The sequence below is a fragment of the Hemiscyllium ocellatum genome, chromosome 10, assembly GCF_020745735.1.
Source record: "Hemiscyllium ocellatum isolate sHemOce1 chromosome 10, sHemOce1.pat.X.cur, whole genome shotgun sequence".
Taxonomy (NCBI): domain Eukaryota; kingdom Metazoa; phylum Chordata; class Chondrichthyes; order Orectolobiformes; family Hemiscylliidae; genus Hemiscyllium; species Hemiscyllium ocellatum.
Genome location: NC_083410.1, coordinates 109,533,540 through 109,550,710, shown reverse-complemented (window position 1 = coordinate 109,550,710; position 17,171 = coordinate 109,533,540). Strand labels below are relative to the sequence as shown.

The window sequence follows — 17,171 nt, the reverse complement described above, 5'->3', positions numbered from 1 at the left end:
ATCATCTCGTAAGCTGCTGAATCATATAGGTTAGCACCTCACCTTAGAACTTCAGTTAACATCAGTGCTTTCAGCTCAGTTATTAAGTCAAGAAAAATCATTTGGTCACAGCTTTAGGTCCTGATCCCAATGAAATGATTGTCACTCTTGAAATACGATGTGATTGGATTCTGTTGTAATGTTCCAATTTTCTAATCCCATTTGAGACAAGTATTAAAATAAGTTGAAGTAGTGTGACCCATCCTCTGCTAACCAAGCCAATCTTGTGTTCTTTTAGTCAGACAGCGAGCAGTTGAAGAGTGGTCATGCAGCACCAGCCACTGTACAAAGGAAAAGAATCTTGCCAGCTTGGATGCTGCAAGTTACTGCAGAAATGCAAGACTCTTCATCGGCAGTCAGTAAAAAAGGTAGGACTGCAGACTACTAAAGATGCTTGTTGCATTAACAGCAAATAATTCTAATTGAGTTTAATGCAATAATACTTTTTTGTCCAGAAATATCCTTTTATGGCTGTTGAGTCATGCACCTTCTTTGCTGTCTGCAGATCTGAACTTCTGATCATTAGTGTGACAAAACAAATGTCATACTGTCACTGCTGTTTCTAAATGGAAAGAAAGATCAAACTGCTGTAGGTTTTGCAATAATGTCTTTACATTTTTAAAATAGATTTGAAAACCTGCCATTGTGAAGATCAGAGTTTTTAAATCTTACACTTTTGGTAGAGGAGTCCACTGCCACTTAGCTGGGGTATTTCACTGAGGCAATTTCTGCCTTCTCGGATGTAGCTAAAGGCCCTGTGTTAACACACACACATTTGAAGCAAGTGTAGGCCTTTTGGCCTCTCTACCCTGTGCCACCATTCAGTAAGATCACAGTTGCTGATAGTTACCTCAAAATATTCAGTTATTTCATCTGCACACCTCTCAGGGAAAGACAATTCCAAAAATTCTAAACCCTATAAGAAAAATAATCCTTATCTCTGTCTGAAATAGAATGCCTCTTATTTTTAAACTCTCTACCCTAGTTCTAGTCTCTTCTACAGGAGAGAAATCCTCTCAGCATCCAACCTTTCAACTCCTCTTGGGATCTTGTATGCCTCTCAGAATCTCTCAGTTGTTATAGTCCAGGAAGAGACCATTCAGCCCATCATGTCTGCAGTGGCTCTGAGAGCTTTAACTTTAATGCTACCTTCCTGCCTTTCTCTCCGCCCCCCCCCGCCCCCGCTCTACCCATTGTTTCTATTTAAATAATCATCCAGTAGAACCTACGTCCATCACAAGCAGTGCATTCTGCATCCTTACTATTTGCTGCATGAAAAAGATTTTTCTCACCTCACATTTGCTTCTTTTTGCAAAACACTTTAAAACTGTGCTTTCTTGATCTAAATCCTTTTATGAGCGGGAATAGTTTCTCCCTATCCATTCGGGTTCTTGAAAACTGTCATCAAATCTCCTATTTGCCTTCTCTCTCTGGAAAAACATACCCAACTTCTACACATTTTCCTCATTTCTCAAGTGTCCCATCCCTGCCACCATTCTGATAAAGTTTTGCAACACCCCCAGCAATGCATTCATGTATTTCACATAGTGAGGCACATCCAAGTCTCTCTACTCCTGCACACTTTTTCAAATTGTATTCTTTATTTTATACTGACTCTCCATGATCTTTGTATCAAAGTGCATCACCTCTCACTTCTCCTGCTACCCATCTGCCCACCCCACCAACACATCAATGTTCTGTTGATGTTCTACACTGTCCTCCCCACTGAATACAGTTTTCCCAAGTTTTGGGTCATCTACGAATTTCACAATTATCCCCTATACATCAAGGTCTACATCATTTATGTATGTCAGAAAAGGCAAGCGTCTCAATACTAACCACTACACACCACCTTCTAGCCTGAAAAGTCAGATCTCTTTTTACCTTCTAAATTCCAGTAGATGGAGCACAGCCTGTCTGATATTTCCTCATAAAATAGCCGTCTCATTTTCTGAACTGCCTATAATACAATTGTATCCTTTCTTAAATAAGGAGACCAAATTGCACACGGTACCCCAGCTAAGGTTTCACCTGTGCAAAATGCAGTTGTCACAGAACATCCTTATTCCCCTGGCAATAAAAGGTAACATTCCATTTACCTTACCAATCCCTCACTGCAGCTGCAGACAAACGTTATGATTTAAGTTCCAGGATATCTGTGACACTCTTAGAAGAGCAGGGGAGGACCTGACTGAAACATTTTCAGACATCCTGATTTGTAATGAGTGCTATACAGATTCAAGGATTTTGGAGGTTTGCAATTGGTGTTTGGTATATTGATTTAGGTACAGCCTCGCATTTTCTGGCAGTGCTACCGTCACCTATCTGTCCCACTGAACCACACTGATGTTGAGTGGAGGAAGTGGTAATTATCCATTGATACAAAATAAACTCTGGGATCACTGGCTTGTCATAGGGTGTAATCCCAAGTTTTGTTTAGTGATGTGAGTGGCTCTAAAACTCCTTATATTTTTATCATTAGCGGCAAGGTTAGCGCTAAGAGAGAGAATTTTTTGAACAGTAAAGGAGTGGAATTGAAGTCACGAAAAGATCAACCATGATCTTATTGAGTGACAAAGCAGGCTTGAGGGGCTGGATGGCCTACTCCTGCTCCTAGTTTTTAAGTTATGTTCAGGTTTCTGAAGCCTTTCCCTTTTAGAAAATAGTGTACACCCCTATTCTTTAACCGAAGTGCGTAAGCTCTCACTTGACCACATTGTTTCCATCTGCCACTTTTTTTGCAAACACTCCTAGCCTGTTCACGTCCTGCAGCCTCCCCGCTTCCTCAGCATTACCTATCCCGCCACCTATCTTTGGGTCATCTGCTAACTTTGCAACAATGCTTTCAGTTCCTTCACCCAAGTCCAAATGTCAGCTGTCCTTTAGTTCATGTTTAATAATATAATGCAGATTCAATTGGCTGCGTAACTGCTTTTTGTCCTGTGCCATTCTGTGATTCAATCTTGCTAATATGAATCCAGGATGTATTTAATTGGGGCCAGATGCGTCCTTTCACTGTCATACCATCATAATAAAATAACTGTTATCATTGAACTAACTTACTAAATTCTGTCTGCACAATTAATTTTCAAATAGTCATCAAACATAAAGAACACACCATGTTTTTCTCATCAGTAGGTTATCTTACTTCACTGTAGCAGGATGGTTTACAACTGTCCTCCAACATCTCTTGTGCTAGTGAAGGCTCTCACAACTCACTGCCTTTGAAGGCTAACTATTTGCTAAAGCCTTTCTTTGCCCACTTGTTTGGCAGGTTCTGTTATTATTACTTCCTTGCTGCTTTCAGACATAAATGATATAAATTCTAAATTTATGAGGTCTTTATCTGCTCTGTGGTGTATTTTTCCATTTGCAGTTGCCTTTGTTATTACTTATCAATGAAGGCATCTTTTGATTTTAATCCAATGGAAAGCAGCCAATCACTTGATGAAAATGCAAACTCGTGGAATAGTTTTGCCTTATTCTCGACATAAATTATGCTGCAGAGGTTGCATATTTGTCAACAACTCATTGCCTCAAGAAGGTGGCGGAAAGTGTTAGCTTTTAAACTAGCATGGTCTTTCATTTTGTACTGTGGTGTTAGAGGAGACAACTTCAGCATTTTTTCTTACAATGGTGAAGGATTGATATACATCCAGGTCCGGCAGGTGTGTGCCTTCAAGGTTAATAGGTAATGATGTTTCTATGACCATACACTTCTTGGCCCCTGCAGGATTGAGAGCTGGTGTTAAAGTGAGGTTTGTTAGTTTCTGCAGGTTGTGCATACAGCAAGCACAGCGTGCCAAAGCTAGAAAGCAAATTGAGTTTAATAGCATAAGCGTCAATCAAAGCAACCTCCCATGTCCTGAATGGCATTGAACCCCTTAATTGTTGTTGAAGTTGCATCTTGTTGAGTGTTGTATCATAGTCTTAACATGAGCTATGTAGGTTGTGTAGAGGCTCCAAAGAATTAGGCAATTAAATGCTGCTCGTGTATAAACCTCCTCTTGCCAAGTTGATCTTGTTCAGTAGTGTCACCTAGAATGGTGATAGTAAGGGACTTGATGAATAAATGTCTTGGATACTGGGTGATATTGGTTTGAATTTCAGTAGATTACCAATGCGTGGGACAGTCTTAAAATATGGTGCCAAAGGATCATGCGGGTAACCTGGATGGAGAAATGAACTAACATGGTAGTGAATAAGTCAAAAAGAACAAGTGAACTCTGAAATTGTCAAGAGAAGACGATGGAGTTCTTCAGGCATGTTATCCATGCAGAAGTGTTGACGTGTTTAATCAATACGAAAAGAATTAACTGATAAAGATAAAGCAGCTGAAAGTAATGGAAGCCTCTAGACAATATGTGATGAAGCTGTGCCTTTAATAAGGTTATGCTGTCCTCGGTTGTTTTCTTCAGGTGGTCATGAAAACACAGGTTCTGAAAAGTCTGAGTTTAGATGAGTTTTATGGTCAGTTTGATCATAGTTAATAGATACTGCTGCAGGCAGAAGGCTTTCAAGTTTTAAAAAAAACTTGTATAATGAAAAGTGGGTGGCCAATTCTCCCAGCTCAGTTTTTCTCTGGTTTGGTTTTCATGCAGGTGTGGGTGTGTGTGTGAAGAAAGTCTGCTTCTCTCTCTCTCTCTCTCTCTCTCTTTTACTTCACCTCCTCTCTTCCTCTCTTCCCTGTCTCTGCTCTCACCTCTCTCTTTCTCACTCTGTTGCAAGTATTTTGGAAGCTTGTTGGTTTTCAGATAGGATAGGTTATTCTGTTTTCTGTTCTTTGTGTTTTGTTCAGTAATCTTGTAAATAAATTCTGTTTTGCCTAAAACTAAGTAGTTTGACCAGCTGATTCTCTCCTGGAATATCCACTGTTCACTTGCTTAAAACAAATAACAAAGTTAGGGTCTGGGCTACCTTCTTGAAATGTTTTGAGGGGTTCTGGCCCAGTCCATAACAAACATCAAAGACTGGCTTAATCTGAGCTCCAACAACCAAGCCACCCACTGTTGCTGTGATCGGAAAGACAATGCACACCCATGAAATGGCACTTCGATGACAATTACAATATGTTAGATCTCTCATGAGTACACGATGTGGATGTTTCAGTCTAATGTGAAAACTGCTTAACCAGATGTTTGCATTGGTGGCTGTTGAATATCGCTAACTATTTTGTGGTTAGACAAAATGCGATAACTTGGGTTTTGCTGAGCCACAAGCTATGCTTTCTGCTCAGAGAATGTAACCCTTCATGGATAAATATTTTATGGAACACATTTTACTTATGCTCATTGTGTGGGATATACCTCTGTGAAATCTTTGAGAAATGTTTGTAGTGCACCATAAGCTCACAATGTATTCTTACAAGCCAGGTGAGAACCTAATATTTGCAGCATTAGCAGTAGTAGTAATCTTTGTATGTGGATGGTGACTGCTTTGCTTGACAGACCAGGTAGCAACATCTACAGAAGTTTAGAGTGAAGTCTGCAGTTTGGAGAATGAGTTGCTATCTTGGCTATTAAACCTGTGGTGAGGTGGAGAAACTGCTGCCGGGAGGTTTTCATACTTTGGCACTCTGATAACTGACCAGTTGAAGCTCCCTCTCTTTCAGCATAGATATCTCGAGTGAAGTAGGAAGAGTGAGATGTATTCAAATATCACATGCAGGAACTGGTGCAGAATGTTTCTGTCAGCTGTCTCTGACCCTGTTGCATGAGAAGAAAAACAATCCAAATCTCTGCCTCAATCTTGAAACAAGACTGTATTTTGTTTATCATTACTTTTCAAATGCAATTAAGACAAACTACAAACTGGAGGAAGAACACACATTGAGGTGTCTTCCCTATTCCCTGTAAGCTGTCTTCTTGCTCCACCAAATCTGTGATATTTGAATGGCAGACCTTCATTCTAACAACTTTGAATTTTGTCAGATTTCAAATTGAAGGGAGTCAGCGTGTTAGATATTGCTGTTGTAGCCACTTCTGTTCAGCAATCTGTTGTCATGGTATGTCACATTCATCTGTCTTGTGCCAACCTCTCACATTTACTGAAGCTCATCTGTGACCACAGTGATGTCGATTATACCGCTATCTGCCACCCTCCACTTTGCCCTCTAGGAGGTCTCTGTAGTTTTATGTCTATGATAAAATTGTTGATATACTGACATTTTCATTTCTGGATGCCACTTTTTAAGAGTTCTTTGTGTGCTTAGAAATTCAAGTACCTCTTCACTTATCTTCAGGTCAGTATGTGGGAGTCTTTTTTAACAGATGTCTTATTATTTTATAGGGCCTCTTATTTCTACTAGTAATCTTTATTCATTGTTCAGATTTCTGAGACAGACAGGGGAATGGATAGAATGTAACATCTTATGAGCTTTTTCCTTATAAACTTGAATTTTCTAGTTATTAACGCATCTTACATCATCTTAAACTTAATTCTGGCTCATGCAGAACCAGCTGAGTAAACATGGAGAGGCAGAGCCAAGATTGAAAGTCAGGAGTGAGAGTTATCATTCTTTTGTCTGATTGAGCTAAGAAGGAGAGCTGACAGCAATAGTGTTAAAGTGACAGAGTGAGGAAGGGTAGTTTTGGATGCCAGTGGGTAATCAGTGCAAGAGTTTTGATGGAAAGAAGCTTTGTCAAGGAAACAAAACCTTTGATTAAACTAGTCCATACCAACTATGTTCCCAAACCTGCCTGCATTTGACCCATATCCCTTCAAACCTTTTCTATTCATGAACTAATCCAAATGTCTTTTTAATGTAACTGTACCTACATCTGCCACCACTTTCGGCAGTGCATTCCACACGCTAACTATTCTCTGGAAAAAAAAAAGTTGCCCCCATGTCCTTTTTAAATTTTTATGCTCTCATCTTAAAATTTGCCTCCTAGTTTTGAACTCTACCCACCTTAGGGAAAAGACCTCTGTTATTCACCTTATCTACATCCTTCATGATTTTATGAATCTCTGTAAGGTCACCCCTCAACCTCCGACACATCAGTGAAAAAAGTCCCAATTTTCTGATTCAGTATGTGGATGTACCTACTCGAGAAGGTCAAGTTTTACACTTACTCTTGGGAAATAAGGCAGGGCAGGTGACTGAGGTGTCAGTGGGAGAGCACTTTGGGGCCAGTGACCATAATTCTATTAGAGTTAAAATAGTGATGGAAAAGGATAGACCAGATCTAAAAATTGAAGTTCTAAATTGGAGAAAGGCAAATTTTGATGGTATTAGGCAAGAACTTTTGAAAACTGATTGGGGGCAGATGTTCGCAGGTAAAGGTACGGCTGAAAAATGGGAAGCCTTCAGAAATGAGATAACTAGAATCCAGAGAAAGTATATTCCTGTCAGGGTGAAAGGAAAGGCTGGTAGATATAGTGAATGCTGGATGACGGAAGAAATTGAGGGTTTGGTTAAGAAAAAGAAGGAAGCATGTGTAAGGTATAGACAGGATAGATTGAGTGAATCCTTAGAGTATAAAGGCTGTAGGAGTATAATTAAGAGGGAAATCAGGAGGGCAAAAAGGGGACATGAGATAGCTTTGGCAAATAGAAATAAGGAGAATCCAAAGGGTCTTTACAGATACGTTAAGGACAAAAGGTTAACTAGGGAGGAAATAGGGCCCCTCCAAGATCAGCAAGGTGGCCTTTTTGTGGAGCCACAGAAAATGGGGGAGATACTGAACAAGTATTTTGCATCAGTATTTACTGTGGAAAGGATATGGAAGATATAGACTGTAAGGAAATAGATCTTAACACCTTGCAAAATGTCCAAATTAGAAGGAGGAAGTGCTGGATGTCTTGAAATGCATAAAGGTGGATAAATCCCCAGGACCTGATCAGGTGTACCATAGAACTCTGTGGGAAGCTAGAGAAGTGATTGCTGGGCCTCTTGCTGAGATATTTGTATCATCGATAGTCACAGGTGAGGTGCCGGAAGACTGGAGGTTGGCTGACGTGGTACCACTGTTTAAGAAGGATGGTAAGGACAAGTCAGGGAACTATAGACCAGTGAACTTGATGTCGGTGGTGGGCAGGTTGTTGGAGGAAATTCTCAGGGACAGTATGTACATGTATTTGGAAAAGCAAGGACTGATTAGGGATAGTCAACATAGCTTTGTATGTGGGAAAGCGTTTGGTATGCTTTTGTTTATTGGTCAGAGTACTGAGTACGGGAGTTGGGAGGTCATGTTGTGGCTGTACAGGGCGTTGGTTAGGCCACTGTTGCAATATTGGGTGCAATTCTGGTTTCCTTCCTATCGGAAGGTTGTTGTGAAACTTGAAAGGGTTCAGAAAAGATTTACAAGGATGTTGCCAGGGTTGGGGGATTTGAGCTATAAGGAGAGGCTGAACAGGCTGGGGCTGTTTTCCCTGGAGCGTTGGAGGCTGAGGGGTGACCTTATAGAGGTTTACAAAATTTTGAGGGGCATGGATAGGATAAATAGACAAAATCTTTTCCCTGGGTTTGGGGAGTCCAGAACTAGAGGGCATAGGTTTAGGGTGAGAGGGAAATGATATAAAAGAGACCCAAGGGGCAACTTTTTCACACAGAGGGTGGTACGTGTATGGAATGAGCTGCCAGAGGAAGTGGTGGAGGCTGGTACAATTGCAACATTGAAGAGGCATTTGGATGGGTATATAAATAGGAAGGATTTGGAGGGATATGGGCCGGGTGCTGGCAGGTGGGACTAGATTGGGTTGGGATATCTAGTCAGCATGGATGGGTTGGACCGAAGGGAGTGTTTCCATGCTGTACATCTCTATGACTCTATCCAGCCTCAAACGCTCCATTCTTGGCTACACCTTGGTAAATCTTTTCTATACTGTCTCCAGTTTAATAATATCCTTTCTATGAACAGGGCCACCAGAACTGCACATAGTTCTCCAGAAGAGGCCTCACCAATGTCCTGTACAACCTCAACATGACACCCCAACTCCTATACTCAAAAAGTCTGAGCAATGAAAGCTATGTGTGCAAAATGCCTTCTTAATCACTCTGTCTACCGTGATTCAAATTTCAAAGAATTATGTTAAAAATCACAACACCAGGTTATACTTCAACAGGTTTATTTGGAAGCATTAGCTTTCAGACCGCTGCTCCAAATCAAAGAATTTGAACTTGAACCCCAAGGTATCTCTGTTCTGCAACACCATCCAGGGGTCTACCTTTAATTATAAAAGTCTTGCCCTTCTTGGTTTTGTCAAAATGCAACCCCTTGTATTTATCCAAGTTAACTTCTATCTCCCACTTCTTAGCCCCTTGATCCAATTGGAGTCATAAAGATGTACAGCACGGAAACAGACCCTTCGGTCCAACCCGTTCATGCTGACCAGGTATCCTGGTCCATATCCCTTCAAAGCCTTCCTATTCGTATACCCATCCAAATGCCTTTTAAATGTTGCAATTGTACCAGTCTCCCCCACTTCCTGTGACATCTCATTCCATTGATCATGATCTCTTTGTAATTTTTGATAACTACCTGCACTGTCCACTATCCCATCAATTTTGCTGTCACCCGTAAAACTTACAAACCATGCCTTCTATATTCTCATTCAAATCATTTACATAAATGACAAACAGTAGTCGACCCAGTACCAATCCCTGTGGAACATGTCTCATCACAGGCCACCAGTCCACCACCACCCTCTGCTACCATAAAACGAATGTTGTATCCATTTGCAAGCTCACCCAGAATCCCATGCAGCCTAACTTTGCTAATTAGTTTACCATGCAAAATCTTATCAAAGGCTTTACTGAAGTCCAAGTAAACAACATCTACTGTTCTGCCCTCATCAATCGTTTTGATTTTTTTCAGGAAGTAACCAATCAAGTTTGTGAGATACAATATCCCTTGCACGAAACTATGCTGACTATCCCTAATCATTCCTTGCCCCTCTAAATGCATAGAAATCCATCTTCAGAATCAACAACAACTGACTCACTACCGACTCTCAGGTCTGTAGTTCCCAGGATTCTCATTACATTCTTTCTTAAATAAAGGCACAACTTTAGCCACTTTCCAGTCTTCTGGTTATAGATGATATGGATATGAATATTTCTGCTAGGAGCCCTGCAATTTCCTCCCTAACCTTTCACAACGTCCTGGGATACACTTGATTAGGTCCTGGAGATTTGTGTTTTCTAAGACCTCTAGGACTTCCTCTTCTGTAATGTGAACTGTTTTCAAAGTATAAATATTTATGTCCCTGAGTTCTCCAGCCTCAATTTCTTTCTCTGTAGTAAAAGCTGATGCAAAACATTAATTTAATATCTCTCCCATCTCCTGGAGTTCAACACAAAGGCAACTTAACAATCTTTAAGGGATCTCTCTCTCTCTCCTCTTAATGTACTTGTAGAATTTCTTTGGATTATCATAGAATCCCTACAATGTGGAAACAGGCCCTTCGGCCCAATAAGTCCACACTGACCCTCCAAAGAGTAACCTACCCAGACCCATTCCCCTACCCGATTACTCTTCATGTACCCCTGGCTAACCTACACATCCTCGAACACTGAGCAATTTAGCAGGGCCAATTCACCTGACCTGCACGTCTTTGAATTGTGTGAGGAAACCGAAGCACCCAGAGGAAACCCACGCAGACACGGAGAATGTGCAGACACCACACAGACAGTCACCCAAGGCTGAAATTGAACCCAGTTCCCTGGCGCTGAGAGGCAGCAGTGCTAACCACTGAGCTGTTTGCTATCCTTAGCTTCATCTGCCTTATCTCGTATCACCCCTTTGCCTTCCTGCTTTCCCTCGTAAGAATGCTACTGCACTCTTTATACACTTCAAGGGGTTCATTTGATCCCAGTATCTAACTTAATACTTATTATTCTTGACTAAAACCTCAATATCTTTATTCATTCATTGCTCCCTAGTCTTACCAACCTTACTGTACTCGAATAGGGACATAATGCCTGTGAACTCTCATTATCACACTTGTCAGTCGTCCCTTTATCCAACTTTTGAAAGTTCTTGTTTCATACCATTAAAATTTGCCTTACTCCAGTTATGAACTGAATTGTCTTAACTGAACAGTGTACTTTTATTCTAGATTGTATTTTTATCATTCCTTTTTCAGGATGAGGGTAACACTAGCAAGGCCAGTGTTTATTTTCCACCTTTGTTTGCTCTCTTGAACACAATTGTGTGGCTTGTTATGCTGTTTTATTGGCAATGTGACTGCTCTATCAGTCAGGCTAGGTAAGAACAGCGAGTTTCTTTTCCTGAGGAGCATTTGTGAATCTGATTGGGTTTTAGGACAATTCAGTAGCTACTTGTTACTTTTTACTGATACTGGCTGTTTATTCCAGATTTACTTACTTAACGAAATGTAAATTGCTTGACTATTTCGGTGGATTTGAGCTTATATTTGAACTTACGTTTCCTAGTGTCCTCCTCCTAATCTAATATCATAACTGTGATACTATCATGCCCTGATTAGTATTTTCCTGATACATCTTTAAATGTACAGACACACAATGTTGAATCAAGAATCTTGTATTCATTGGCAGTTCTGCAGATAACTCTACTTGACAACTCGGAATCATAATTTTATCATCTCGTTTTGAAAATTGTTTTTCATTTAAGTAATCACAAAGAAATTGGGGTATTACTCTGATTAGAATTTGCGTTAATTACTTTTATTTTGACAGTGGCTTGTTGATGTAATTCCAAGTTGCTGTTCTTGGTCAATTTTGTTTCATTTAGTGGTTTGATTTCATTTTTTATTTTGAGTTAGCAACCCAATGGAATGTGTAATGTGCAGCTGGCTTTCAGTCAGAAAGCTTGCTGCTGCTAGCTGCTTTAATTTCTGATGCTTATGATGCGTTTTCACACTGTAAAATTAAATAGTCTGTTGAATCTTCTGCGGCTGCTTTCATTAACTGCATTCAATAGAGCCAACAAAAGTAAAGCCTTAAGCAACTAAAAATGTGTCACTGTTATGTTTGTAATTATTATACCTATGTATTTCTTAAGCTAGAACTCTGCTTACAACTGGGATTGAGTTTCTGCAGGTGGGTTTCCTCATTGTACAACAATCCAGAAAGTAGATGTGAAATTCCAAGGACATAATTTCACATTCCTTGTGGCAATTACTCTTAGACACTTGTATCACTTTAAACTCTGTCTCACGTGGAGAGCAATTTAAATCCTCCTGTAGGTCCTTCCTTAATCAGAGTTACTGGAGCACAAAAAGACAGTGTAGGCATGTGACCTGTTTGTAGAAACCTCAGTATAATTCCTCTTTTAGCTGTCCAGAATGGCAATTTTAAGATTACATTCAAATTATGCTTTGAAACAAAATATAGCACCTGCAAGTCGTGTCTTTTTTCAAAATCATGAGTTTAGGATTTATTCCTTCATTCATTAGGGGTGAAGCAGGTTGGATGCATGATCACTTATTAATTTTAAGTCACACTTTTTCCAGACATGTTTAATTTTTACAAATCCTAAGGTTGGTTATCACATGAGGATACTTTTTGTTTTAAGGAGTACCTATTCAGATTTACAGGTTCAGCATATCAATATGCTGCATACATCGCAAAGATTGATGCTGAGCAGATCGATCTGAGCTGGAAGTCAGTCAGACGTGATGATGCAAATTCTGGCTGCTACATTTTCCATTCTACGATGTTCAATATACTTGCGCAGGGACATAGAGTGGTACCGAATCTGTTGTCTTGTGTTAACATTCATTGACTAAGAGGAATATAAAGGCAATTCAAGCAAGCTGCTAAGAAGAAGCAGATGGTGTTGCTGCCTGATTCTCATAATTGGCCTTCAATATCCTGATCAACTCAGCATCCATAACTTTGTGAGATAGATAATTCAAAAGACTCATAACCTTCTGAGCAAAGAAACTTCTCATGACAGTCTGAAATGACCATCTCCTTATCTTGAGTCAGTGACTCTGGGTGCTCTGGCCAAGGAAGGCCTTTCATTGCATATGTTAAACCATCCAAGAATTTTGTATATTTCAACAAGATTGCCTCTGAATCTTCTCAAATCCAGAAAATAAAGATCCAAAATAAGAGTATATACCTTTCTAAAGCAAAATTTGGGGAAAAAAACTTGAAAATCCTGGCTGAAATTCCTGTTTTATTTGTGTGCTTTAACTAAGAAGGCTCTGATTTTATGAGGACATATCATGCCAATGTCAAATTCATGCTGTGTATGCTTAGACTGAGTCTTCCAGCAAATTGCTGGCACATTGGGAAAGCTGTAAAGAAAATTACCACAAATACTTTCTGATATTTGAGAATGTTTAAGGCTTTCAAGTCAAAACATTGATACATTTAATCAAGGACCAAATGTTTTTAAACTCTCTCCTAGTTCTAGAATTCCATGGGGAGGGAGCATCATTTCACTGCCCACCCTAATTAAGTTCCTTCAGGCTTTTGAATGTTTCAACAAGATCTACCCAAGAATAGTTGAAAAGGAAATAGAATGAAATGTGACAGTTTGAAGATTGTGGTAAGGTAAAAGACTGCGAGGGAGTACTTTGTTTGTGAGGTGCTGCTTTCATTGCCCCAGAAGAATTGATGTAAGTTTGTGTACACCAACAAATCTTTCTCCTAGTTACTTCAGTGTACCCTGGTTTTTATCTAAGGGCGTGGTGGTGCCAGTGTTGGACTGGGGTGGAGAAAGTTAAAAATCTCACAACACCAGGTTATGGTCCAGTAGGTTTATTTGGAGGTACCAGCTTTCCGAACGCATTTCCTGCTAATGGGGCAGGTGCATAGGACACAGAATTAATAAGTAAAAGCTCAAAGTGTCACACAGCCGATGTGATGTATTGCTCAAATCTAGGTTTGTCCAATACATTGCATCAGCTCTATGACACTTTGATCTTTTACTTATAAACTTTGTGTCCTGTATACCTGCCCCATTAGCTACCTAATGAAGGAGCAGCACCCCAAAAGTTTGTACTTTCAAATAAACCTTTTGGACTGTAACCTGGTGCTGTGAGATTTTTAACTTTAACAGGATTGGATGTCAGACAAGGAGTCTAATAATAAAGGCAATGATGATATTGAGCGAGCTGGAGAAATGGATTTAGGAATGAGCTTCAAAAGACTCACTTCAAAAGTTTTAATATTAGCAAAGAAAAGTATAAATATGTTAAAAATAATAGCCTTTTTATTTCTTTCATTGGCTCTGTATACTTCTGTCAAGGTCAACATTTGTTACCCATTCCTAATTATGCTTGAACTGAGTGGTTTGATAGGCTACTCATCCACATTGCTGTGTATGTGGAGTCACATGTAGGCCAGAGTATGTGATGGTTTCTTCCATAAAATACATTGATGAACCACAAGGGCTTTTACAGTAGAAGATAATTTTCAAGGTCACCAGTATTGAGTTCAGCTTTATTTTACAGATTTATTTATTGAATTCAAATTCCACTGGCTACCATGGTCCCCAGCGCAAATAGTCTGGGCCTGTCTATAAACAGTTCAGTGACATTTCTATTGCACCACTGTCTCACCTCGGTAACTGTCCAACATTATATGTGCTGAGCATGCCAAGTGGATCTGAATGTCATTCAGTCATAGATATGCTTATGTCATTTTGTGTCATTTGCACTGTTGAAGATGCTTATTGGAAGTCTCTTGGCTACTTAAGATAAACATGAACATTGTATGGGAAGAGTCTAACGCAATCTAACAGTTCCAGAATCAGGCAGTTGGTGAAGCAAAAACTGGAATAGGTGTCAAATAATGGGAAGGGAGAGTGATTTCAACAGAATACTGCGTCATCATGGGATTTCCTCATGGAGTTCTAAAAGTACTAGAGTTTTCTACTTGCTATTTGCAAGTAAACAAATGTAGAGAGGGAAATTGATAATGGCAGATAATGAACACTGGTTTATCTGAAGAAGAGTCACATCACATTTGAGTCATATCTCGTTTCTGTCTCCACAGATGCTGCCAGACTCTCTCCATGCTTTATGACTCTGACTCTGACTCTATTACCTGTTGAGTTTTCAGCAGTTTCTTTTTGTTTCAGATTTCTAGCATACGCAGTTGTTTATTTTTATTACTAGTTTATCATATTTCTTGTTGTCAGACACACATTCCAAGGTGGGAAGGCACTGGTAATAATCACAAAAAGAAACCAAGATGGCATTGTATCATTCAAAAGGTTTCAAATTTCAAAAATGCTGAGATTGAGTAAGTAAATCTTTGACTGACATTGGTTTCAGTCATCTAACTTTCTCAAACTCATAGCAAAGAATTCACCAGCTAATCTCGGGGGAAAAGGTTTCCTCATATGTCCTCTCTTTTCTGGATGGTTTTGTGGCATGTGTGGCAGGCAAATCCACTTTTCTGTCTTGTCACCTCAGTGGCCTATTGTAACGTATGAAACATTTGATATAGCCAGGTGATCCATCGTGCAGAGAATCTTAATGAAACTCAATATTGTTATCACTCCAGTTTTGGGGCACTTTGCCAGGAGGATCAGAGTGTATATAACTTGAGACCAATGACCTCCAGCCAGTCAGCATTCTTCTTTGCTTCTGCCTGTTGTATAAATGGCATGCTCTATTTCATTAAATGGTTTAAAAGGGCGGAAGCTTTATTTTTCCATCGCGCTTTACAGTAATTGAATCATTCTCCATTTATTGTTGCAATATGGGTTAGTTTTTGCATCAGTTTTTAAATAACTCTTGTCTGCAGTCACACATCATTATGAATGTACGTGGCTTGACGTTTATGGGTAGTCTTTCAGATATTGAAGTGCAGCATAAGAGTTTGCTTTTGTTTTGGTAAAATTGCAAGATTGTTAATCTTTAAAACAATTAAAATGACAGATTTGGAGCCTTTCAGTAAACACATTTGGCTTGTATAAATTCAAGTATTGCTGGCAGTGTTGTTTAAACAGGTTGCTGGGTTTGAACATTAGTTGTAAAAATGCTGAAAATTGCTATTTGATTCTTCTCAATATAGTTTTGAGTCATTTTTCAATGGGCACTCTGACTCAATAACGGTAGCAATTGAATTGCACATTAATTACAATAGTTTATATTTGTATTTTAATTTTGAATTTAAATTAAGCACAAAAGCATATCTGTTGCAACGATAGTAAAATTGTTAAACCTCTTATGCAGTGCTGACTCTACTGTATACTTGCTACAGGACCTTTCTATCATGAAAATAAAATGAAGAACTGTAAGTGCTGGAGACCTAAATCAAAAGCAGAAACAGAAATTGCTGGAGAAAGTCAGCAGGACTGGCAGCATCTGTGGGGAGAAAGCAACTTTAACACTGAGTACAGTGGACCTTCTTCAGAACCCCTTGCCAGACCTGCTGAGCTTCACCGGCAATTTGTTTTTATTTCTCATCTGTTATGGTTCGCTGGCTTATTGATCACTTCAGTTTAAATAATGAAATTAGGAATTTTTTTTAGTTGAAGTATCATCCTGATTTTCAGCGTCACTTGGGTAATGCAAGAAACTTAGCAGTATATCAGATTCACTTTTTATAGTTACCATATGAGCGTTCACTAAAATAGCTTTTTACAATTGTCTAATTTGGGTTTTGTTCTCCAAATACTTTAGAAAACTATGTTCCTGGTGTAAATTCCTTTTAAAATTCGTGAAGTTTTTATGTGTTGGACCTTTGTGTCGTTGTCTTCAAAAAATGAACAAATTTCGATGGAGATTTCTGTAATTGAAGGTTAAGGGATTTTTCTAAAGAAGCCACATCAAATCTCATCTGATGAGTAGTGCAGTGGGTAAAGCTTTTTGGTATAGCTAATGTGGTAGGTTAGTGTTTTTTAGGTGAGAGATGTGGGCTGACATGTGCAACAACTTTCTCAGTTTAGTCATTTATTCCAGCCATCATATAAAATGCTAAGCTGCACAAGCTGTGTTCCCAAAGTAGATGAGAGGGCACAGTGCGTATTTTTAATGGCAATGATCCATTGGCGCATGTATTGATGCACCCACAGTGCAATTGCAACAGGCTCAAACAGGAAGAGCATGTTTCTGGTTTCCACAGTACTTTGCTTTAATAGGAAGAATGTCTTGACAGGTATTTAATGTTAAAGCTCTTGATACCATCTCAAAGTTGCAAACCACCAGTGTGCCAAATAATAGGGTGTTAAACAAAAACTGAA

At 39.4% G+C, this 17,171-nt stretch overlaps 1 protein-coding gene across 1 annotated transcript in view; it reads left to right on the top strand.

Annotated features, from left to right (window-relative positions):
• Nucleotides 1–17,171, top strand: part of aplf (aprataxin and PNKP like factor) — a 57,660-nt gene that overhangs the window by 16,967 nt on the left and 23,522 nt on the right. The window contains exon 5 of the mRNA XM_060831854.1: nucleotides 278–407. Coding sequence (XP_060687837.1) covers nucleotides 278–407 — 130 coding nt within the window. The remainder of the gene's footprint in view (nucleotides 1–277; nucleotides 408–17,171) is intronic.